General features: G+C 45.2%; 1 protein-coding gene across 1 annotated transcript in view; it reads left to right on the forward strand.

The window, feature by feature from the left end:
* The first annotated feature begins 1,954 nt into the window (after nt 1-1,954).
* Nucleotides 1,955-24,753, forward strand: part of VAPB (VAMP associated protein B and C) — a 62,535-nt gene continuing 39,736 nt past the window's right edge. Inside the window, exon 1 of the mRNA XM_082272152.1 lies at nt 1,955-2,128. Within this exon, the coding sequence (XP_082128278.1) occupies nt 2,071-2,128 (58 nt within the window). The 5' untranslated portion in view covers nt 1,955-2,070. The remainder of the gene's footprint in view (nt 2,129-24,753) is intronic.

Here is a 24,753-nt window from a genome sequence, read left to right on the forward strand (position 1 = left end):
GTGCTATGTGTACATTCATGAGGAAGAAGAATGAACCTAAATGATTTTAGCAAATGGCTGCAATATGACAAAGAGTGAAAAATTTAAGGGGGTCTGAAAACTTTCCGTACCCACTGTATATTTTTTTAAAATGTAATCGCAACTGACTTCTTCATCCTTACGATGTTTGTATCTGTTCTCATGCATGTACTGTACAGTGTGCTATTGAAGCTTAAAGGGCACTCATAGATTCAGTAGCAGTTCATACGGCATGAGTAGGTTATTGGTCTATCGAAACCGATAGGGCGTGTGACTGTTCACTTTCGCACTACGCATGCGCTAGCTCTTGCTCTATTGAATCTAATAGGGGATGCTGGATTTCGCACTTGACCTGCACCAGTTCTTGTTCTATTGAAACTAATAGGGCATGTTAGTTATTGCACTGTGCATATACGGTTATCTCTCCATTTAACCTGGTAGGGCATGTTCATTTTCACATTTTGAATGTACTGGTTCAGGGTTTATTGAAACTAAAAAAGCCATGATCGTTTTCACACCGTGCATGCGCCATTCAAAATAAATGTGCCCTATAAGTTCAATAGACCGAGGGCCGGTGCATGCATGGTGAACGTGAAACTCATAGGACATGTTTGTTTTCTTACTTCACGTGCCGCTTTTGGGCTATTGCAACAAATAGGGCACATATGTTTTCGCACAGCGCATGCACCGTTCAAAACAAATGTGCCCTACAAGCTTCAATAGACCAAGGGCTGGTCCATGCATGGTGTGAAAGCAAACGTGATACTAATAGGACATGTTCTCCTTTCATTGCACATGTGCCGGCTCTTGGTCTTTTAAAACTAATAAGGCATGTTCATTTTCGGACACGTTCTTGGTTACCAAGCCACATTTGTCTGGGCACTTGCTGGCTCTTGGCCTATTAAAACTAGTAGGGCACATTTGTTTTCACATTGCGCATGTACTGTTCAAAACAATCATGCCTTATTAATTCAAATAAACCAATAAGCAGCTCATGGGCAAGATTTCCCTGAAAGGCATTGATAACGTAACCCTCCCGGGGCAGATGTGAGGACCTGTCTTCATCACCAGTGATTCATCAGACCAAGAAGTGGGCAGATATAAAATGTAAACAACATCAAATATCTTTATTTTAATAAAGGCCTGTGCAATGATGTGACGTCATCATGCAGAGATACAACTTTGCTTTTGAACTGCTGCACATGCGCCAACTCTGGACCTATTAAAACTAATTGGACATGTTTGTTTTTGGGCCATTCAAAACCAATGTGACCTATGGGCTTTAGTAGACCTGGAGCTGGTCCAGCGGTATAAAAGTGAAGGTGGCATTAATAGCACAAGCTCTAGCTCCTGGTTTATTGAAACTATTGGGACGTGTTCATTTTCCCACAAGCCGACTCTTGGCCTAGTGAACTGAATATAGGGCACAGTCGCTTTTGCACCACACAAAACAAACACGGCCTATTGGTTTCAATGAAGAAGGAAGTAGCGGATGTGTGAGGTCCTGGAAGGCACTAGTGAGGTAACCCTGCCAGGACCTGTCTACCTCCCCAGACCAGGAAGTAGAAGAGATATAAAATGCACACACCAGAAGTCTTTATTCTAACATGGTCTGTGTGGTGATTTGATGTCACTGTGCAGGAATACATTAGTTATTTTATTAGGAAAAGGTCCTGTTTTATTAATACTGAGGTGATGTCAGGGCCCAGGCAGGACACAATAATGGAGGAAGCAGCCCTCAGACCCTGGTGTGCCTATCACAGAGGCCTGCACAGGTATACAGGGAGCCATGTCAGCCAGGGACACTTCCCAGGCCACGTCCAGCCCCTATCAGCCATGCATAGAGCTCGCCCTGCCTGTCCCCTGCAGTAACCCTCCCCCTCCTCCTCCTCCCAGCACACTGCGCATGCGCGCCCGGGTGCAGCCTCCTCCGGGCCTTGCAGTACGTGACGTCAGCAGCCTCCGCCCTCCGCCGCTTTGCTGCATCACCAGCTGAGTGCCCAGGCCCCGAGCACCCCCAGCACTGCATGCACTGCCCGCACCGGAGGAGACATGGCCAAATCCGAGCAGGTCCTCGTCCTGGAACCCCAGCATGAGCTCAAATTCAAAGGTAGGGACCCCCGGGGGGTGGGGGCAGGGGGGAGCATTTCATAATATCCTGAGATCGGACTGTGTGTGCCGGATGTGATCGGAGCCTACTGTCCAGAGGGGGCTATGTGTGATCAGAGCACTGTGCACACAGCATGACACCATTACATCACACTATACCACTAGGGGAGGGCCATACAACCTTCTACATTATAGGTGTGTGTGTCCCCATCACACATTGTACACAGATCAGAGGTGTGTGTGTCCCCATCACACATTGTACACAGATCAGAGGTGTGTGTGTCCCCATCACACATTGTACACAGATCAGAGGTGTGTGTGTCCCCATCACACATTGTACACAGATCAGAGGTGTCCACATCACACATTGTACACAGATCAGAGGTGTGTGTGTCCCCATCACACATTGTACACAGATCAGAGGTGTGTGTGTCCCCATCACACATTGTACACAGATCAGAGGTGTGTGTGTGTGTCCCCATCACACATTGTACACAGATCAGAGGTGTGTGTGTGTGTCCCCATCACACATTGTACACAGATCAGAGGTGTGTGTGTGTGTCCCCATCACACATTGTACACAGATCAGAGGTGTGTGTCCCCCATCACACATTGTACACAGATCAGAGGTGTGTGTGTCCCCATCACACATTGTACACAGATCAGAGGTGTGTGTGTGTGTGTCCCCATCACACATTGTACACAGATCAGAGGTGTCCCCATCACACATTGTACACAGATCAGAGGTGTGTGTCCCCCATCACACATTGTACACAGATCAGAGGTGTGTGTGTCCCCATCACACATTGTACACAGATCAGAGGTGTGTGTGTCCCCATCACACATTGTACACAGATCAGAGGTGTGTGTGTCCCCATCACACATTGTACACAGATCAGAGGTGTGTGTCCCCATCACACATTGTACACAGATCAGAGGTGTCCCCATCACACATTGTACACAGATCAGAGGTGTGTGTGTGTCCCCATCACACATTGTACACAGATCAGAGGTGTGTGTGTGTCCCCATCACACATTGTACACAGATCAGAGGTGTGTGTGTCCCCATCACACATTGTACACAGATCAGAGGTGTGTGTGTCCCCATCACACATTGTACACAGATCAGAGGTGTCCCCATCACACATTGTACACAGATCAGAGGTGTGTGTGTCCCCATCACACATTGTACACAGATCAGAGGTGTCCCCCATCACACATTGTACACAGATCAGAGGTGTCCCCCATCACACATTGTACACAGATCAGAGGTGTGTGTGTGTCCCCATCACACATTGTACACAGATCAGAGGTGTCCCCATCACACATTGTACACAGATCAGAGGTGTGTGTGTCCCCCATCACACATTGTACACAGATCAGAGGTGTGTGTGTCCCCATCACACATTGTACACAGATCAGAGGTGTGTGTGTCCCCATCACACATTGTACACAGATCAGAGGTGTGTGTGTCCCCATCACACATTGTACACAGATCAGAGGTGTGTGTGTCCCCATCACACATTGTACACAGATCAGAGGTGTGTGTGTCCCCATCACACATTGTACACAGATCAGAGGTGTGTGTGTCCCCATCACACATTGTACACAGATCAGAGGTGTGTGTGTGTCCCCCATCACACATTGTACACAGATCAGAGGTGTCCCCATCACACATTGTACACAGATCAGAGGTGTCCCCCATCACACATTGTACACAGATCAGAGGTGTGTGTGTCCCCATCACACATTGTACACAGATCAGAGGTGTGTGTGTGTGTCCCCATCACACATTGTACACAGATCAGAGGTGTGTGTGTCCCCATCACACATTGTACACAGATCAGAGGTGTGTGTGTCCCCATCACACATTGTACACAGATCAGAGGTGTGTGTGTCCCCATCACACATTGTACACAGATCAGAGGTGTGTGTGTCCCCATCACACATTGTACACAGATCAGAGGTGTCCCCATCACACATTGTACACAGATCAGAGGTGTGTGTGTGTCCCCATCACACATTGTACACAGATCAGAGGTGTGTGTGTGTCCCCCATCACACATTGTACACAGATCAGAGGTGTCCCCATCACACATTGTACACAGATCAGAGGTGTCCCCCATCACACATTGTACACAGATCAGAGGTGTGTGTGTGTCCCCATCACACATTGTACACAGATCAGAGGTGTGTGTGTCCCCATCACACATTGTACACAGATCAGAGGTGTGTGTCCCCATCACACATTGTACACAGATCAGAGGTGTGTGTGTCCCCATCACACATTGTACACAGATCAGAGGTGTCCCCATCACACATTGTACACAGATCAGAGGTGTCCCCATCACACATTGTACACAGATCAGAGGTGTGTGTGTGTCCCCCATCACACATTGTACACAGATCAGAGGTGTGTGTGTCCCCCATCACACATTGTACACAGATCAGAGGTGTCCCCATCACACATTGTACACAGATCAGAGGTGTGTGTGTCCCCCATCACACATTGTACACAGATCAGAGGTGTCCCCATCACACATTGTACACAGATCAGAGGTGTGTGTGTCCCCATCACACATTGTACACAGATCAGAGGTGTGTGTGTCCCCATCACACATTGTACACAGATCAGAGGTGTGTGTCCCCATCACACATTGTACACAGATCAGAGGTGTGTGTGTCCCCCATCACACATTGTACACAGATCAGAGGTGTCCCCATCACACATTGTACACAGATCAGAGGTGTGTGTGTCCACCATCACACATTGTACACAGATCAGAGGTGTGTGTGTCCCCCATCACACATTGTACACAGATCAGAGGTGTGTGTGTCCCCATCACACATTGTACACAGATCAGAGGTGTGTGTGTCCCCATCACACATTGTACACAGATCAGAGGTGTGTGTGTCCCCATCACACATTGTACACAGATCAGAGGTGTGTGTGTCCTCCATCACACATTGTACACAGATCAGAGGTGTCCCCATCACACATTGTACACAGATCAGAGGTGTGTGTGTCCCCATCACACATTGTACACAGATCAGAGGTGTGTGTGTCCCCATCACACATTGTACACAGATCAGAGGTGTGTGTGTCCCCATCACACATTGTACACAGATCAGAGGTGTGTGTGTCCCCATCACACATTGTACACAGATCAGAGGTGTGTGTGTCCCCATCACACATTGTACACAGATCAGAGGTGTGTGTGTCCCCATCACACATTGTACACAGATCAGAGGTGTGTGTCCCCCATCACACATTGTACACAGATCAGAGGTGTGTGTCCCCCATCACACATTGTACACAGATCAGAGGTGTGTGTGTCCCCATCACACATTGTACACAGATCAGAGGTGTCCCCATCACACATTGTACACAGATCAGAGGTGTGTGTGTCCCCATCACACATTGTACACAGATCAGAGGTGTGTGTGTCCCCATCACACATTGTACACAGATCAGAGGTGTGTGCACAACATTGTACTCACATGACACCGTATATACAGTATACTATAGGAGTATTTACATGACCTATATATCTCAAGAGTACATCATATATTTACAACATTGTTATATATATATATATATTGCACGATTAAAAAATCGCAACCTCGATTCACTCCCCCCTCCGCTCAGTATGTCCTCCATTCTTACAGAGCTGATCTCTGCACAGCTGTCAAAAAAAAAGCCAGTCAAATGTTTATCAACATTGGTAAGGCTGAGCAATAACTATAAACACAATGTTTTACAATGTATCATTTTGTTCTTTCTAGATCAAAGGAATGAACTTCCGTCTGTAAGTGAGGGCAGTTTAACCTCTTAGCCCCGGTTCACACTTGTGCGTGTGCCGGGTTCGCATGTAATATCGGAGCGCACTGCTCCGACATTACATGCGATCGGCTGTGCGGTGCGAGTTTAGCCATACAGTTTGTATGGCTAAATTCGCACCGCAGCCGCTCCAAACACGCACAGGACCCTTTTTTCTAGCCGCATCAGGATCGGATCGCACAGCGGTTCACACTTGTGCGATCCGATCCTGTGCGAACTGCACGATCGCACTGCGATATGCGATCAAACTGGGGGTGTCGTTAAGATTACATTGACACCCCCAGCGTATCGCATATGGCAGTGTGAACTGCCGGGGGTGCGTGTGCGATGCGGGAAAAGGCTGCGAATTCGCAGCCTTCCCGCATCGCATATATGTGAACCGAGCCTTAAAGACATAGCCCCGGTTCACACTTGTGCGTGTGCGGGGTTCGCATGTAATGTCGGAGCGCACTGCTCCGACATTACATGCGATCAGCTGTGCGGTGCGAGTTTAGCCATACAAACTGTATGGCTAAATTCGCATCGCTCCCGCAGCAAACACGCACAGGAGGCATTTTTGCAGCCGCATCAGGATCGGATCGCACAGCGGTTCACACTTGTGCAATCCGATCCTGTGCAAACTGCACGATCGCACTGCGATATGCGATCAAACTGGGGGTGTCGTTAAGATTACATTGACACCCCCAGCGTATCGCATATGGCAGTGTGAACTGCCGGAGGTGCGTGTGCGATGCGGGAACAGGCTGCGAGTTCGCAGCCTTCCCGCATCGCATCAGTGTGAACCGGACCTAAGCCTTTTTCTGACACTTGTTTCTCACAAGTTAAAATCAGTATTTTTTGCTAGAAATTTTCTTAGAACCCCCAAACATTATATATAGATTTTTTTTTTTTCTATAGCAGAGACCCTAGAGAATAAAATGTTGATCGTTGCAATCTTTTGTTGCACTGTATTTGCGCAGAAGTCTTTCAATTGCAGTTTTTTGGGGAAAAAATACACTTGAAAGAATTAAAAAAAAAAAAAAAAAAAAAAAAACTAAACAGGAAAGTATCCCATTTTTTTTGTATAATGTAAAAGATGTTACACTGAGAAGCGTGATCTTTATTCTAAGCAAAAATAATTGCGATTTGATACCATATATAATGTGACCATAACATACACTGTGTATCTATATGTTACTCTGCTGCTCCCACACATCTCATAGGCCATGGATGACATTGGACATTATAGTGAACCCCATGTTTGCTTTCTATAGGTGACTCTGCTGCTCTCACACCCCATATACAATGTGAATGACACCATACTATATATATATATATATATATATATATATATATATATATATATATATATATATATATAATCCTACATCCTCTTATGACACCCTATTGTACATTATATTAAACAGTGTTTGTTCTAAGTATATGTTACACTGCTTCTCTTTCACATCATCTATTGGATGAGATCTCATATACAGTATGTTTCCCCTCTTTGTATACATCTCATGCTGTCATTTTATAGAAGAGTACTTAGCTATGGTATTGGATTCTCTATTGGGAACCTGATATAACCCTAAACCAAAGCTGATTCACCCAGAACTGAAAGACATGAGGCTGGCAGGACCCAGTAGCCATAGACCAAGCTGGGCCCCTTCCAACTTCCCTGGCCTACTGGCTGGCCACCATGCCAGTACCTATGCACCAGGTCAGGCCCCCTCCAGCTTCCTTGGCTAACTGGCTGGCCACCATACTGGTACCAGGAGCCATGCAGCAACCTGGGCCCATTCCTGCTTCCCTTGCTGACTGGCTGGTCACTGTACCAGGAGCCATACAGCAAGCCAGGCCCTTTCCTGCTTCCCTGGCTGGACACTGTATCAGTACCAGGAGCCATGCACCAAGCCGGGCCCTTTCCTACTTCCCTGGCTGACTGGTTGGCCACTTTACCAGTATCAGGAGCCATGCATCAAGCCGGGCCCTTTCCTGCTTCCCTGGATGGTCACTGTATCTGTACCAGGAGCCTTGCAGCAAGCCGGGCCCTTTCCTGCTTCCCTGGCTGGTCACTGTATCCGTACCAGGAGCCATGCACCAAGCCAGGCCCTTTCCTGCTTCCCTGGCTGGACACTGTATCAGTACCAGGAGCCAGGCACCAAGCCGGGCCCTTTCCTGCTTCCCTGGCTGGACACCGTATCAGTACCAGGAGCCATGCACCAAGCCGGGCCCTTTCCTGCTCCCTGGCTGGACACTGTATCAGTACCAGGAGCCATGCACCAAGCCGGGCCCTTTCCTGCTTCCCTGGCTGGACACTGTATCAGTACCAGGAGCCATGCACCAAGCCAGGCCCTTTCCTGCTTCCCTGGCTGGACACTGTATCAGTACCAGGAGCCATGCACCAAGCCAGGCCCTTTCCTGCTTCCCTGGCTGGACACTGTATCAGTACCAGGAGCCATGCACCAAGCCGGGCCCTTTCCTGCTCCCTGGCTGGACACTGTATCGTTACCAGGAGCCATGCACCAAGCCGGGCCCTTTCCTGCTTCCCTGGCTGGACACTGTATCAGTACCAGGAGCCATGCACCAAGCCGGGCCCTTTCCTGCTCCCTGGCTGGACACTGTATCAGTACCAGGAGCCATGCAGCAAGCCGGGCCCTTTCCTGCTTCCCTGGCTGGACACTGTATCAGTACCAGGAGCCATGCACCAAGCCGGGCCCTTTCCTGCTCCCTGGCTGGTCACTGTATCAGTACCAGGAGCCATGCACCAAGCCGGGCCCTTTCCTGCTCCCTGGCTGGACACTGTATCAGTACCAGGAGCCATGCAGCAAGCCGGGCCCTTTCCTGCTCCCTGGCTGGACACTGTATCAGTACCAGGAGCCATGCAGCAAGCCGGGCCCTTTCCTGCTTCCCTGGCTGGACACTGTATCGTTACCAGGAGCCATGCACCAAGCCGGGCCCTTTCCTGCTCCCTGGCTGGACACTGTATCAGTACCAGGAGCCATGCAGCAAGCCGGGCCCTTTCCTGCTCCCTGGCTGGACACTGTATCAGTACCAGGAGCCATGCACCAAGCCGGGCCCTTTCCTACTTCCCTGGCTGGACACTGTATCGTTACCAGGAGCCATGCACCAAGCCGGGCCCTTTCCTGCTCCCTGGCTGGACACTGTATCAGTACCAGGAGCCATGCACCAAGCCGGGCCCTTTCCTGCTCCCTGGCTGGACACTGTATCAGTACCAGGAGCCATGCAGCAAGCCGGGCCCTTTCCTGCTTCCCTGGCTGACTGGCCGGTCACCGTATCGGTACCAGGAGCCATGCAGCAAGCCAGGCCCGTTCAGCTTCCCCCTGTAACCCTTTCATCACCCTGCCCCCCTGAAATGAGGGTATTTTGGGATCAAAAAGCCCAAAGGCTTTGAAAGGGCTAATAAAAGCTGTGATTCATAGCGCTAATATCGGAACATCCAGGCACTATATTTAGTTGAATTCTTTGGCCTCTCGTGCGCTCTGGGATTAGGTGGCGTTGTGTCTTTGGGGTGATTGAAAATCATGATTGTTCAGATAGGGCTGCGATTGCTGCGTGCGGGGAGGCAAATTGAAAAGCTCCCGTACAGGAATGTCTCGGGGTTTGGAATATAATGAGAGAGAATACAATTGGGAAATGGTATTCCCTGAATACAAATGGTGGTAGGAGCTCAAGATGTAGGGAGCCAGGAAATATTTCCGTAAAGTAAACCTGAAATGGCGATTAAATCGCAGGATTGGGTTTCGGAGATAAACCCCGTGCCTCTCATGAATAATTACTGGCATAATCTGATTTTTCCTAACTGATGTGGAGGAGTTAACCCCATGTGACCCCAGAAAATAGAGCTAAGAGGAAGCATAAAAAGTATTACTGTAATTAAAGGGAACCTGTCAAGATAAGATGGGAGCTGAACCAGCCCCTAATCCTAGGCCTGGAATTAACATGCAGCTAGTCAAGTTGCTAAAGTAGAAATTCCTGATTGTTGCGCTTCTGCGTCAGGCGTGGAACGCATTGAAGCCTGTTTTTTTTCAACATTTAAGTCATTTAATGTCTTCAGAAAGAGAGGGCAGCAGTGCCATTCTACATATTAAAAAAAAAAAAACAAAAAAAACTTTCCTTTAGGCTTTGTTCAAATCAATGCGTTGCAGGAACAGCCGCAAAATTGCGCACCTTCCCACTGTGCACAAAAACTCACTGGCCAATTTTTGAACAACTGGTGTGATAGACCAGTGGCCCCCCAATACCACATATTGAAGTGGGGTGTTATTTAACAGTATAATTTTCTAAGATTGTATTTTTGTCCTGCAAAAATTTGGCCTCTTTTGCAGATGTGCAACAGTGTCCTTAAAGCGGAGTTCCGGGCACAAAATCACGTCTTTATATTTAATGGCATCCGCTTCCTTATCGTTCCCTGTACAAGAATTGGATATTCCCGGCCTTTTTTTTTTACTTACCGTATTTTCCTGCGTATAAGATGACTGGGCATATAAGATGACCCCCCTAATTTTCATCTACCGGTAATACTTATACTTAGGTTACCTTGGAGATATTATACTCGGCGTATAAGACGACCCCCCATTTTTGGGGAATTTTTTTGAGGTTCAAAAGTAGTCTTATACGCCAGAAAATACAGTACCTTATTTCAGAAGGTAATATACTCACCTTTACATCCACTTCCTCCTTCCTTGGCCCGCGCCGTCACTTCCTGTCCCTCAATGCATCCTGGGAGCTCTTACTCGTCGCTCCCAGGATGCAATGCGCAGTGACGTAGAAGGCCGGCCGCTCCTCTCATCGCGTTATTTCCAAACAGGAAATGACGCGATGTTAGTCGGAGCACAGTGCGGACGGCGCCATATTTAAAAGAAGAGAATGGCTTTATAGGGACGGCAACTTCCTCCACGCCGCCGTCCCTATGGAAACCCAGTACTATGCCGATCACATAGTACTGGGCATGCGCGAGATTTTGCACTGGATTCACCGCCTTCCTCCCACTAGAAGCAGGAAGCTAGGCAGACATTTCCCCACTACAGACTCGGCTCACCAGGACAACGATGGCGGCGCTCTGCAGAAATTATATAAAGTAAGATTTTATGCTTGCCTAACTCGTATTTAACTATATGAAACAGGATTAGCGGATATATAAAGGTCGGAGGGTTACTGTTTGGGGGGTATTAAAAAAAAAAAAAAAAAAAAAAAGATTTTGTGCCCGCAACTCCGCTTTAATTCCTAATGGCACCCCCATGCATCGTACTAATGAGTGGAGTACCATACCGCAGTACAGTGCCTTGTTTGAACTTTGAAATGACGCATGGGGTTTGCATGAAACCGCATACACGACGTCGCACCGGCGAGATGTAAATGGAGCATTACAGCTGAACTCCAGATGGATAAATCAGTACAGATCTGTATTCATTATTTTATCAACGTGTTTGGTTTTCCAAATACAAGCGGTGTAATGGGCCATACACACTATACAATTGTCTTTTTAGATTTTTTCCTTTAGGCCCCTTTCACACTTGTGCGACTTCAAAGTTGCGCAATTTTGATGCGATTTTGAGGCGAGTTTGACTGGGCTTGAATGTCTTTGGCCTTAAAACACTTTGAAATCGTGCCAAAGTAGTGCAGGGACTACTTTGAAGTCGGTGCGACTATGTCGCACAGATATGAATGGTACTCATTGGAAATAATGGAGAACGACTTGTCATGCGATTTTGCAGTCCCAAATTGCATGACAAGTTGCACAAGTGTGAAAGGGGCCTTAGATTTACCAAAACCATATAATATGAGGTCAAATCTAAACACTTTCAATTTGTATGCAATCTGGCCCTTGCAGTACATAGTTGAAGGTAAATCTAAAGGAAATCTAACAACAAAAGTTGTATAGTGTGTATCCAGCTTTAAGTGCCATACACACTATAAGGTTTTCTGAAGACTTTTGTCTTCAGATTTACCTTTTCTATGTAGTGCAAGGGCCTGCCAGATTGCATACAAATTGAAAGTGTTTAGGCTTGACCTCATATTATTTGGTTTTGGTAAGTCTGAAGGAAAAAGTCTTCAGAAAATCTTATAGTGTGTATGGCCCATTAGTAACTACATTTAACTTGGTATTTAGCCTTTTGTATTCTTAGTGCAGCAGAGCTCTGATTCAGAGAGGGAGAAGCAGCAACATGAGCCAATCAGTTGTTCAACAGTTTGTGCTAACAAGGAGCATGCTGATAGGAGGAGAGAGCAGAGTGACAGATGAACTCATTAGTCTGCTGCTTCTTCTTTCAACATCCAGTCACAGGCTGGGGTAAGGACCTGTGTCGGTATACTTTTGCTGTGGGAAGTGTCAAAATCAGGAGGCCTGTCAGTGAATTCTAAATGATCTCAGAAGCATCTTAAACTGATTTAATCGGCCTTAAACCCATCAACTTAACCGCAGCAGTGAAAAAAATCAGATGTTTTGCTGTACTGTGTGGCAGAGTTGTGTAAATTGCAGGACTGGATGGACAGACATGAACCACTTTTGGCAAGTAAAATGTCTTCCGCAAATGCATTTCATTGGTGTATTCAGCTGTTTGTAGTTCGGCTTTAAACATGCTTTGACCACCAGTATCTAGGGAAAGGGGGGTGTGAGCCAACCTCCTCGGCCTGCTTCCGCTGATATCCCATCAGGACTAAGCAGCCTGAAAATGATGATCATTAAATATTTAGAACGCTCCATCACTGTACATAGCACAGGCATCCAGTGATGGAGGAAAGGACACCATTGTCCTGGCCGGAAGGGTCTGAATATAACTAGAGCAGCGTACTAGAAGTGTCCCCGGGGTGGTGACTTATCGCTTACACTTTATAGATCAGATTGATTGTCATTGCGATGATACCAGCATATCAATGAAAATGGGGGATCAAAGTGCAGCGACCCATAGCAGTCCGACCATTGGCAATGCTTTTATCACCTATCTGGAATCTGATTGGATGGGTTGCACATTGTTGTCGCTCTTTGTGCTGCATTTCTGAATATGTCGGTGATGTACCCACTGAACTGGGCAATCTGAAGTGCTGTATTAGTGGGGTCACTTCATCATTCTTTAGCTTGAATTATGTTCTAACTAATGGAAATCTGAAACAGTGAATACAATGGTGTACAGATCAGGAAACCCCAGCAACCAATATATTACCCTTAGTAACGCAAGCAGTAACCCTAGCAACCAAGATATTACCTGTGGCAACCAAAGCAGTAACTCATACAGTAGCAACCAGTATGTTTTTCTTAGTAGCTAAAGCAGTAACTTCACTACCAAGATAGCACCCTTAAAACCCAACCAGTAACCCCTAGAAACCAAGATATCACCCATAGCAACTCTAGAAGCCAAGATATCACCCTTAGCAACCCTAGAAGCCAAGATATCACCCATAGCAACTCTAGAAGCCAAGATATCACCCTTAGCAACCCTAGAAGCCAAGATATCACCCTTAGCAACCCTCGAAGCCAAGGTATCACCCTTAGCAACTCTAGAAGCCAAGGTATCACCCTTAGCAACTCTAGAAGCCAAGATATGACCCTTAGTAACCCAAGCAGTAACTTCTAGAAACCAATATATCACCCATAGCAACCCAAGCAGTAACCCCTAGAAACCAAGATATCACCCATAGCAACCCAAGCAGTAACCCCTAGAAACCAAGATATCACCCATAGCAACCCAAGCAGTAACCCCTAGAAACCAAGATATCACCGTTAGCAACCCAAGCAGTAACCCCTAGAAACCAAGATATCACCCTTAGCAACCCAAGCAGTAACCCCTAGAAGCCAAGATCTCACCCATAGCAACCCAAGCACTAACCCCTTAGAAACTACAATATTACCCTTAGCAACCCAAGCACTAACCCCTTAGAAACCAAGATATTGCCCTTAGCAGCCCAAACATAAACCCCTTAAAAATGAAGGTATTATCCTTAGCAACCCAAGCAGTAACCCCTGGAAACGAATCCATTACCCTAAATAACCAAAGCGGTAACCCCCAGCAAAGCTATTTCCCTTAGTAAACAAAGCAGTAACAGTAACCCCTAGCAACAATATATTACAATTCGTATCCAAAGCAGTAACCCCTAGCAATCTATAAAATTCACTTAGCAACCTAAACAGTAACACCTAGCTACCAAGATATTACCTTATTAAAACCAAAACTGAAGTGCCTAGCAACCATGATATTTCCCTTAGTAAACAAAGCAGTAACAGTAACCCCTAGCAACAAGATATGCCCCTTAGTAAACAAAGCTGTAACAGTAACCCCTAGCAACAATATATTTCTCTTAGTAAACAAAGCTGTAACAGTAACCCATAGCAACAAGATATACCCCTTAGTAAACAAAGCTGTAACAGTAACCCCTAGTAACAAGATATTTCCCTTGGTAAACAAAGCAGTAACAGTAACCCCTAGCAACAATATATTTCTCTTAGTAAACAAAGCAGTAACAGTAACCCCTAGCAACCATGATATTTCCCTTAGTAAACAAAGCAGTAACAGTAACCCCTAGCAACAAGATATTTCCCTTAGTAAACAAAGCAGTAACAGTAACCCCTAGCAACAAGATATTTCCCTTAGTAAACAAAGCAGTAACAGTAACCCCTAGCAACAAGATATTTCACTTAGTAAACAAAGCTGTAACAGTAACCCCTAGCAACAAGATATTTCACTTAGTAAACAAAGCAGTGACAGTAACCCCTAGCAACAAGATATGTCCCTTAGTAAACAAAGCAGTAACAGTAACCCCTAGCAACAAGATATTTCACTTAGTAAACAAAGCAGTGACAGTAACCCCTAGCAACAAGATATGCCCCTTAGTAAACAAAGCAGTAACAGTAACCCCTAGCAACAATATATTACAATTAGTATCCAAAGCAGTAACCCCTAGCAATCTATAAAATTCACTTAGCAACCTATACAGTAACACCTAGCTACCAAGATATTACCTTATTAAAACCAAAACTGAAGTGCCTAGCAACCATGATATTTCCCTTAGTAAACAAAGCAGTAACAGTAACCCCTAGCAACAAGATATGCCCCTTAGTAAACAAAGCAGTAACAGTAACCCCTAGCACCCAAGATATTGCTCTTAGCAGCCCTAGCAACCAAGATTTTCCATTCGCAACCAAATCAGTTACCCCTAACAACCAGATTGTATGTTTCAAGTGCTAATTGTAGTCTGTTTCGGCAATGTGTTTTCTGATTGGCCACTTTATTCTATGTGCTATGACAAATTCTTAAAGAGGAAGTAAACCCTCCTCTGACACTTTTACCTATAGATAAGCCTATGATGAGGCTTACCTATAGGTACTGTAAATATCTCCTAAACATGTACCGTTTAGGAGATATATTTACCTTACATGCAGCCAGTGACATCACTGGCGCATGCGCTCTGAAGTGAAAAAAACATCCTGTAATGTAGTGATGTCAAAATCCTTAGGGGCTTGCACGCTAAAACACTTGTATGTTGTGATGGGGCAGTGCTGTGCATTGTTACATCGCAGCTCACTGCTTACATAGAGTTGAAAAAAGTGTCGCAAAATGACCCTTCATTCCACTCTGTGCCCCGCAGCACATTGTGGTGGCATGCATTGCGGGCGAGTTGTGCTGTGTAAACAATGCATACATACTGCACACCACCGCACATGTATGGGGTGAACATGGCACAGCTGTGTTCTGTGTGCCCCTGTGTTAAGCCTATGTTCAGCCTACGTCAATATGATGCCATAGAGGTGAATTCAGAGCGACTGTTCGCTGGCATGAAACAATGATCAAATGCAAATTGCTGCAAAATTCCTGAGATAGCAATTCAATTAAAAATAACTATGATTTTCTTTATCAAAAAAATCACTTAAAGGGTAACTCTCTACTTTCATGGAAAAAAAAAAAAATATATATATATATATATATATATATATATATATATATATATATATATATATATATATATATATATATTTTCCCAGAAGTCTGCACTAAGATACAAGTCAGATTTCAGGCATCCCCTGCAACAAAAATGTCATTTTTGGTGAGATTCTTCCAATAGGAAATGCCGTCTAAAAGGATTCAGACCCTGCACGTTTCCTCAGAGCTCTGCAGGTGCAGCAGCTGATTGATTATGAAACTACTCCCATTAGAGTTGCACAGAAGAACAAACTGATTTCTTCAGAATAACTAAAGGTAGGAATCTGAAACAAAGTTTGTTAAAATCCTTGCAATGTACAGAGATCACCCAAAGGGGAATGTTAGGGCTTGTTCACACTTGACTACATTTCTAACGTTTAACAAACGCTCCTATAGCGTTAGTATGGGCATTCTACTCGCTTTAAGGAGCTATAGTATGGACATTAGGCATTTTACAAGCGTTAATGAGGAGTTAAAAATGCTCACCAAACACCCTATGGGCAGCTCTGAAGAGTTTGGCGAGTGTTAGGCCCCTTTCACACAGTGGAGTCTGTCGGCGGACTCAGTTTTTCTCAGCGGGGGATCGATCCTCTGATCCCCCACTGAGCAGGCGGATGGCAGCTGTGTCTCTGCGCTGTGTGCGGAGACAGAGCTGTCAGATCCCTGCTGTTCTCTATGGGGGAATCGGATGGAAATGGACCGTCTGTCCGTTCTCATCCTATCCGCTGGACAGATGGAAAATAGGGTTTCCATCCGTCCGGATTTGACGGATCGGATATCAGCAGACATGTCTCTGCTCACATCCGATGCCCCATAGGGATGCATGGGGCGTCCATTCAGATCCGCCAAAAAAAACACAGGCGGATCTGAACGGTCCGCATGTGTGACAGGGGCCCTAAAGTGTGTTAAAACTTCCCCACAAACACCGTTCCATTACCGTTAATAAGCTAATTTTAAAGACCTGCAACTGCCTGCCAAAGCAATTGTGAAGCGTTACCATAGACTTCAATGGGAGGTGTTGAAAGGATTCAAACGCCTCCCGACTCGACATGAGGCTTCAATTTTAAACGGACGCTTCAATTTTTAATACTCCATGTTTTGATAGTGTGAACAGCACTATGTGCTGTCTATTGTAGCTTGTGCATAGGTGATTGAGGGGCATTTTTAACGCCTCTCAAACGCTTGTTTTTAATGCCAGTGTGAACTCAGCCTTAGGCCCCTTTCACACAATTGGACCAATTTGGTCCGCCTGTAAAATGGACAGGCGGACCCGCCACATGTGTCCGCTGACACCCGCCTGGCATCCGATCCAACAAGATCCACTGAAAACGGAGGTATGGTGATACGTATCCCCATCTGTCCAGCTGGTTGAATGAAAATAGTCCATTTTCATCCGATCTCCCCATAGAGGAGAGCGGGACTCAGTGAGCGTAGATGGACCTGTCATCCGTCTGCTTAGCGGGGATCAAGGAAGTGATCCCCGCTGAGCAAGTGGAGTCCATCTAAACAGATCCGCCCTGTGTGAAAGGGCCCTTACGCTTTGAACAAAAAATAAAAGGATGATTGCCTATAAACGCCTGACATGGCCCTAAGAATAAAATAAGATAGAACAGTTAGGTAGGTTTGGTGTTACACTAATGTCAGACAGAAGACTTTTTTGTGGCAGGATCACCGGGCCTCGTTTGCACTCTTCACTCTGATAAGCGATCTGTGCTTGGATTGCGCTTTAGACTGCAATGTTTTTGGTAAAAAAAAAAAAAAAAATCCCAATAAATGTATATTGATTGGTTTGCGCAAATTATATAGTGTCTACAAACTATGGGATAGAGTTTTTTTTTTTTTTATTTATTTTTACTAATATTGGAGGCAATCAGCAACAGTGACATTGCAGCGGATATTCTGAAACTTTTTGAGGGCTAAAAATGATGCACTGTCACTGTACTAATGACGTTGGCTGTTAAGGGGTTAATGTCAGGGGCGATCAAATGGATAACTATGCCTAGCTGGTGTTTTCTTACTGTGTGCTGCTTTTACTAGGGGAAGAGATGGAATTTATTCTCTGCTTTTCAGGAACACAGGATCCATGCTTTCCCTCCTGGCGATCTGCCTTGTTACATAGGCAGAGTGCTGTTCTGCATCTCTGCCTAATGATCAGTGGGTGGCGGCGAACATTGAGTCCGCAGTACCTGCATCGCTGTGTGCAATCGGAGCAGGAGCGAGCCGCCTACCCGGAAGAGTCAGATTACGTGTGTATATACAGGTCCCTCTCAAAAAATTAGCATATTGTGATAAAGTTCATTATTTTCTGTAATTTACTGATAAACATTAGACTTTCATATATTTTAGATTCATTACACACAACTGAAGTAGTGCAAGCCTTTTATTGTTTTATTATTGATGATTTTTGGCATACAGCTCATGAAAAAACAAAATTCCTATCTCAAAAAATTAGCATATCATGAAAAGGTTCTCTAAACGAGCTATTAACCTAATCATCTGAATCAACTAATTAACTCTAAACACCTGCAAAAGATTCCTGAGGCTTTTAAAAACTCCCAGCCTGGTTCATTACTCAAAACCGCAATCATGGGTAAGACTGCCGACCTGACTGCTGTCCAGAAGGCCATCATTGACACCCTCAAGCAAGAGGGTAAGACACAGAAAGAAATTTCTGAACGAATAGGCTGTTCCCAGAGTGCTGTATCAAGGCACCTCAGTGGGAAGTTTATGGGAAGGAAAACGTGTGGCAGAAAATGCGAGAAGAGGTGACCGGACCCTGAGGAAGATTGTGGAGAAGGACCGATTCCAGACCTTGGGGGACCTGCGGAAGCAGTGGACTGAGTCTGGAGTAGAAACATCTAGAGCCACCGTGTACAGGCGTGTGCAGGAAATGGGCTACAGGTGCCGCATTCCCCAGGTCAAGCCACTTTTGAACCAGAAACAGCAGCAGAAGCGCCTGACCTGGGCTACAGAGAAGCAGCACTGGACTGTTACTCAGTGGTCCAAAGTACTTTTTTCGGATGAAAGCAAATTTCGCATGTCATTCGGGGAAATCAAGGTGCCAGAGTCTGGAGGGAAATGCCAAAATGTCTGAAGTCCGGGCTCAAGTACCCACAGTCAGTGATGGTCTGGGGTGCCATGTCAGCTGCTGGTGTTGGTCCACTGTGTTTTATCAAGGGCAGGGTCAATGCAGCTAGCTATCAGGAGATTTTGGAGCACTTCATGCTTCCATCTGCTGAAAAGCTTTATGGAGATGAAGATTTCATTTTTCAGCACGACCTGGCACCTGCTCACAGTGCCAAAACCACTGGTAAATGGTTTACTGACCATGGTATTACTGTGCTCAATTGGCCTGCCAACTCTCCTGACCTGAACCCCATAGAGAATCTGTGGGATGTTGTGAAGAGGAAGTTGAGAGACGCAAGACCCAACACTCTGGATGAGCTCAAGGCCGCTATCGAAGCATCCTGGGCCTCCATAACACCTCAGCAGTGCCACAGGCTGATTGCCTCCATGCCACGCCGCATTGAAGCAGTCATTTCTGCAAAAGGATTCCCGACCAAGTATTGAGTGCATAACTGAACATAATTATTTGAAGGTTGGCTTTTTTTTGTATTAAAAACACTTTTCTTTTATTGGTCGGATGAAATATGCTAATTTTTTGAGATCGGAATTTTGTTTTTTCATGAGCTGTATGCCAAAATCATCAATATTAAAACAATAAAAGGCTTGCTCTACTTCAGTTGTGTGTAATGAATCTAAAATATATGAAAGTCTAATGTTTATCAGTACATTACAGAAAATAATGAACTGTATCACAATATGCTAATTTTTTTAGAGGGACCTGTGTGTGTGTATGTGTGTATGTATGTATATGTATGTGTGTGTGTATATATATATATATATATATATATATATATATATATATATATATATGTATATAATGTGTGTGTGATCGATCGGTCGCAGAGGTGCCGTCCTGTAGCAGAAAAACTGCTATAGGGCAGACCTTAAGTGGTTAAAGATGACTTCTTTATTGGCGGATTGATTGGCCACTATAGGTTAATGCATTTCTCTCTGTACATCCCGAGTGAACCTTTTCTTTAATCCTATAGAATAAGACGTCCATTGCTATACAGAGAGCTCTTCCCTACATGTGCAGGTATTGGTGTACAGTTATCATTGTGTACTTCTCATTGTTCTACTATTCTGATGCAACATCAGCCTTTGTACCGAGCAAAGGACTGGCTATGTGTTTTCCAGAGCAGCCCTGTTATCAGTGAAGTGTCCTATGGCCCCAGTGATATTGGAGATGGTATCTAAGTCAAAGTGCTGAATTATAATTTTTTTTATTTAAATTGGACTCCTTTTTTTTTAATCAAATTTTTTTAAATAAAATGCTTTTAGATTAAAAATCTATCTAACGATAGTTTTCTATTTAGGATACATTCATAATTTAGTTTATTCAGCATGAAATGGAGCTTAGTTATGTAGCATGAGGCTGTATATTCTGTAATATTTTAATTTTTGGTAAACTCATTCAATAAATGCAAGCTGAGATAACATGCACTGCATTGATGCATTCTCACAATTTCACACTAACTACCAGCAAGAATTAGTCCTTAACATTTAACCACTTCAGCCCCACCCACCGCAGTTTTACTGCGACAGGCAGGCGCTCCTGTGCAAAGTGACGTAGTACTACCTCACTCGCTCAGGAGACTCTAGGGGGCGAGCGCGCGCTGCCGGTGGCACGCTCCCGTCCCCCGCTCGTTAGTTGGGGAGCCAGCGCGTGTGACCAGCGGCTCCGATGGCCGCCGGCCACTCGCGATCTCCCGCAGCTGTGAGGGAAGGACAGACAGCTGATGTAAACACAGCCGTCTGTCATTCTCCCTGAAGTGATCACAGAGGCTATGTGATCCTGCTATATAGGATCGCATGTCTCTGTGATTACTTCACAAGCCACGCCCCCTGACAGTTAGAATCACGCCCCTAGGGACACATTTAACCCCTTGATCAGTACAGTTAACCCGTTCTCTACCAGTGTCATTTTTACAGTAACCGTGCATATTTTTAGCACTGATTACTGTAGTAATGTCACTGGTCCCCCCAAAAGTGTCAAAAATGTCAGTCAGGGGTCCGATCTGTCCGCCTCAATGTCACAGTCCCACAAAAAAAAAATTGCAGATCGCCACCATTACTAGGGGGGGGGGGGGGGGGGGGTAACATTTTCCTAGGAACTGAAGCTCCTGGTAAAAAAAGATGGCAAATAAAAAAATGAATATAACATATACAATTGCGACACAAGTCATATTGTAAATGAATGTCTTTAAAGATCACCTTTCCTTCAATCTGCAGCGCTGTCATTTTCTGTAAAATTCATTATGGCAAACTGGAGGCGTTCTGTACACAGAGGGTGTACGGAATATTCCCCAGATATGTAATTTCTTGTGTTATTGGCTGACTGATTTTCCCAGAAGTCAGATTGTGGGCATCCCCTGCAACAAAAATGTCATTTTTGGTAAGATACACCCAAAGGGAAATAACTTGAACCTGCTCTCATCTGTGAAAAGCACAGGGCGCCAGTGGTGGACCTGACAATTCTGGTGTTCAATGGCAAATGCCAATCGAGCTCCACGGTGTCGGGCACTGAGCACAGGGCCCAATAGAGAACGTCGGGCCCTCAGGCCACCATCCTGAAGTCTGTTTCTGATTGTTTGGTCAGAGACATTCACACCAGTGGCCTGCTGGATGGAATTTTGTAGGGCTCTGGCAGTGCTCATCCTGTTCCTCCTTGCACAAAGAAGCAAATACCGGTCCTGCTGATTGGTTAAGGATCTTCTACGGCACTGTCCAGATCTCCTAGAGTAACTGCCTGTCTCCAGGAATCTCCTCCATGCACTTTAGACTGTGCTGGGAGACACAGCAAACCTTCTGACAATGGCACTTATTGATGTGCCATCCTGGAGGAGTTGGACTGCCTGTGCAACCTTTATAGGGTTCAGGTATTCCCTCATGCTACCAGTAGTGACACTGACCCTAGCCAAATGCAAAACTAGTGAAAAACAGTCAGAAAAGATGAGTAGGGAAAAAAATGTCAGTGGCCTCCACCTGTAAAACCTTTTTTGGAGGTTGTCTCGTTGTTGCCCATCTAGTGCCCCTGTTGTTAATTTCATTAACACTGAAGGAGCTGAAACTGATTAACAACCTCCTCTGGTACTTTACTGACCAGATTAATATCCCAGGAGTTTATTGACTTGATGCTATACTCAGATTAATAATTGTTCCTTTCATTTTTTTGAGCAGTGTACATAGATCACCCAGAGGGTGTTATTTTCTCAATAAAATTGGAGTTACTCATTAACCACTTAAGCCCCGGAGGATTTGGCTGCTAAACGACCAGGGGGTATTTTGCGATTCGGCACTGCGTGACTTTAACGGACAATTGCGCGGTCGTGCGACGCTGTACCTAAACGAATTTGGCGTCCTTTTTTTCCCACAAACAGAGCTTTCTTTTGGCGGTATTTGATCACCTGTGCGATTTTTTGATCACGCGCTATAAACAAAAAAAGAGCGTCAATTTTGCAAAAATAGCAATATTTTTCCCTTTTTTTTATATGAAATTCCCCCCAAAAAAAATGTAAAAATCAAAATTTTTTAACATTTTCGGCCAATTTGTTTAATGCTACCTATGTTTGGTAAAAAAAATCGCAAAAAGTGTATTTTGATTGGTTTGCGCAAAAGTTATTGCGTTTACTGACTAAGGGAAAGATTTTTGTCATTTTTGTTGTTTTTTTTTTTAACGCGTAATGGCGGCGATCTGCGATTTTTTTTTTTTTGCGGCACTGCGACATTGGGGCGGACAGATCGGACCCTTGACTGACATTTTTGACACTTTTGGGGTTACCAGTGACATTTCTACAGTAATCAGTGCTATATATATGCACTGTTACTGTAAAATTACACTGGTAGTGAAGGGGTTAACTTTATTTGAGAGGGAGGGGCTGTGTGTCCCTAGGGGCGTGATTCTTACTGTGATTGGCTGTGGCTTCAGCTGTATGCAGAGTGATCAACGGATCTACATAGTAGATCCATATGATCAGCTCTCATACAGAGGGGAGAATGACAGGCAGCTTGTTTACACAAGCTGCCTGACTTTCTCCCTCTCCCCCGCCGATCGCAGAGTGGCCGGCGGACATCGGGTCCGCCGGTCACACGCGCGGGGGGGGGGGGTCCGTGACCACGCGGGAGCGGGAGCGCGCCTCCGGCGGCGCGCGCTCGCTCCCTAGACCCTCACAAGCTAGTGACGTAGCCCTACGTCACTTTGCCTGTGAGGGGCTGACCGCCGACGTAGAACGGCGTGCGGCGGTCGGCAAGTGGTTAAAGTGACCCTGTAATGGTGCCCATTCAAGGTAAAGCCCATCGCACCAACCCAGTTATACTTGTCTTCCCCTTGTTTCTTTCCTTCCCCCATCTTACCCACTGCAAAATGCTTAGGGTTGGTTGTGTTGGAGGTTAAACTGCTTAGGAATTAACCACTAGGTCTGAGCACTGCATCCTAGGATGAGATCACATGCTTCCCCATACTCCGAAGCATCGGGATTGTTTGCAGAGGCTGTGGGGGAGGGGGGATTGGCAAGGCTGCATTGTGAAGGTGAGAATACCTGGATTGGGAGGGAGGTGGGGGTGGGTAGTTAGGCTTTAAAGAGACCCTTCACTTTTTTCCTGAATGGGTAGGGTTATGGAGTCTCCATAAATAAAAGTTGCAGCTGCTTCTTTTACATTTTGACATTTGTCATATTAAACCTAATAGAAGCCCATGGTTCTATAATGTGCCGGGAACTACAGTGGACTTACTGGGTCCTGAGTTCTGCTTTCGGCTAGTAGTATGTTTGTGTTCCCATTAGTGTACTGATACAGCTGTGACATCACCATTGGTGCCATATGATGACATCATTGTGAGCCCATGGCTTTTTTTTTCTGGGAGAGATATGGAGTCTGCATGTTCTTTTGTATGAAACACTGAGCTGCATTATTCTAACCTGAAGACAGACTATTGCCCTGAGACCTTTTGGCTGGATTGAGTCATAAGGTACCTACAGATAAATTGGCATCGTCTCCCTTAACCACTTTACCCCTGGAGGATTTTGCTGTCTTACGTCTGGGCCACTTTTTGCGATTCTGCACTGTGCGACTTTAACTGACAATTGCGCGGTCGCGCGACACTGTACCCAAACAACATTTACATCCTTTTTTTTCCCCACAAACAGAGCTTTCTTTTGGTGGTATTTGGTCACCTGTGCGATTTTTACTTTTTGCGCTATAAACAAAAAAAAGAGCGTAAATTTTGAAAAAATAACTATTTTTCACATTTTTTTATATGAAATTCCCCCCCCCCCCCAAAAAAAATGTAAAAATCAAAATTTTTTTACATTTTTGGCCAATTTGTTTTCTGCTACCTATGTTTTTTAAAAAAAATCACAAAAAGCGTATTTTGATTGGTTTGCGCAAAAGTTTACTAACAAAGGGAAAGATTTTTGTTGTTTTTTTTTTTTAACGCGTAATGGCGGCGATCTGCAATTTTTTTTTTTTGTGGTACTGCAACATTGCGGCGGACAGATCGGACCCTTGACTGACATTTTTGACACTTTTGGGGTTACCAGTGACATTACTACAGTAATCAGTGCTATACATATGCACTGTTACTGTAAAATTACAGTGGCAGTGAAGGGGTTAACTTTTATTGAGAGGGAGGGGTTATGTATGTCCCTAGGGGCGTGATTCTAACTGTGATTGGCTGTGGCTTGAGGTGTAGGAACAGTGATCAACGGTCCTACATAGTAGAACCGTATAATCACCATTCATACA

This window comes from Pelophylax lessonae, assembly GCF_965119305.1.
Source record: "Pelophylax lessonae genome assembly, chromosome: 11".
Lineage (NCBI taxonomy): Eukaryota > Metazoa > Chordata > Amphibia > Anura > Ranidae > Pelophylax > Pelophylax lessonae.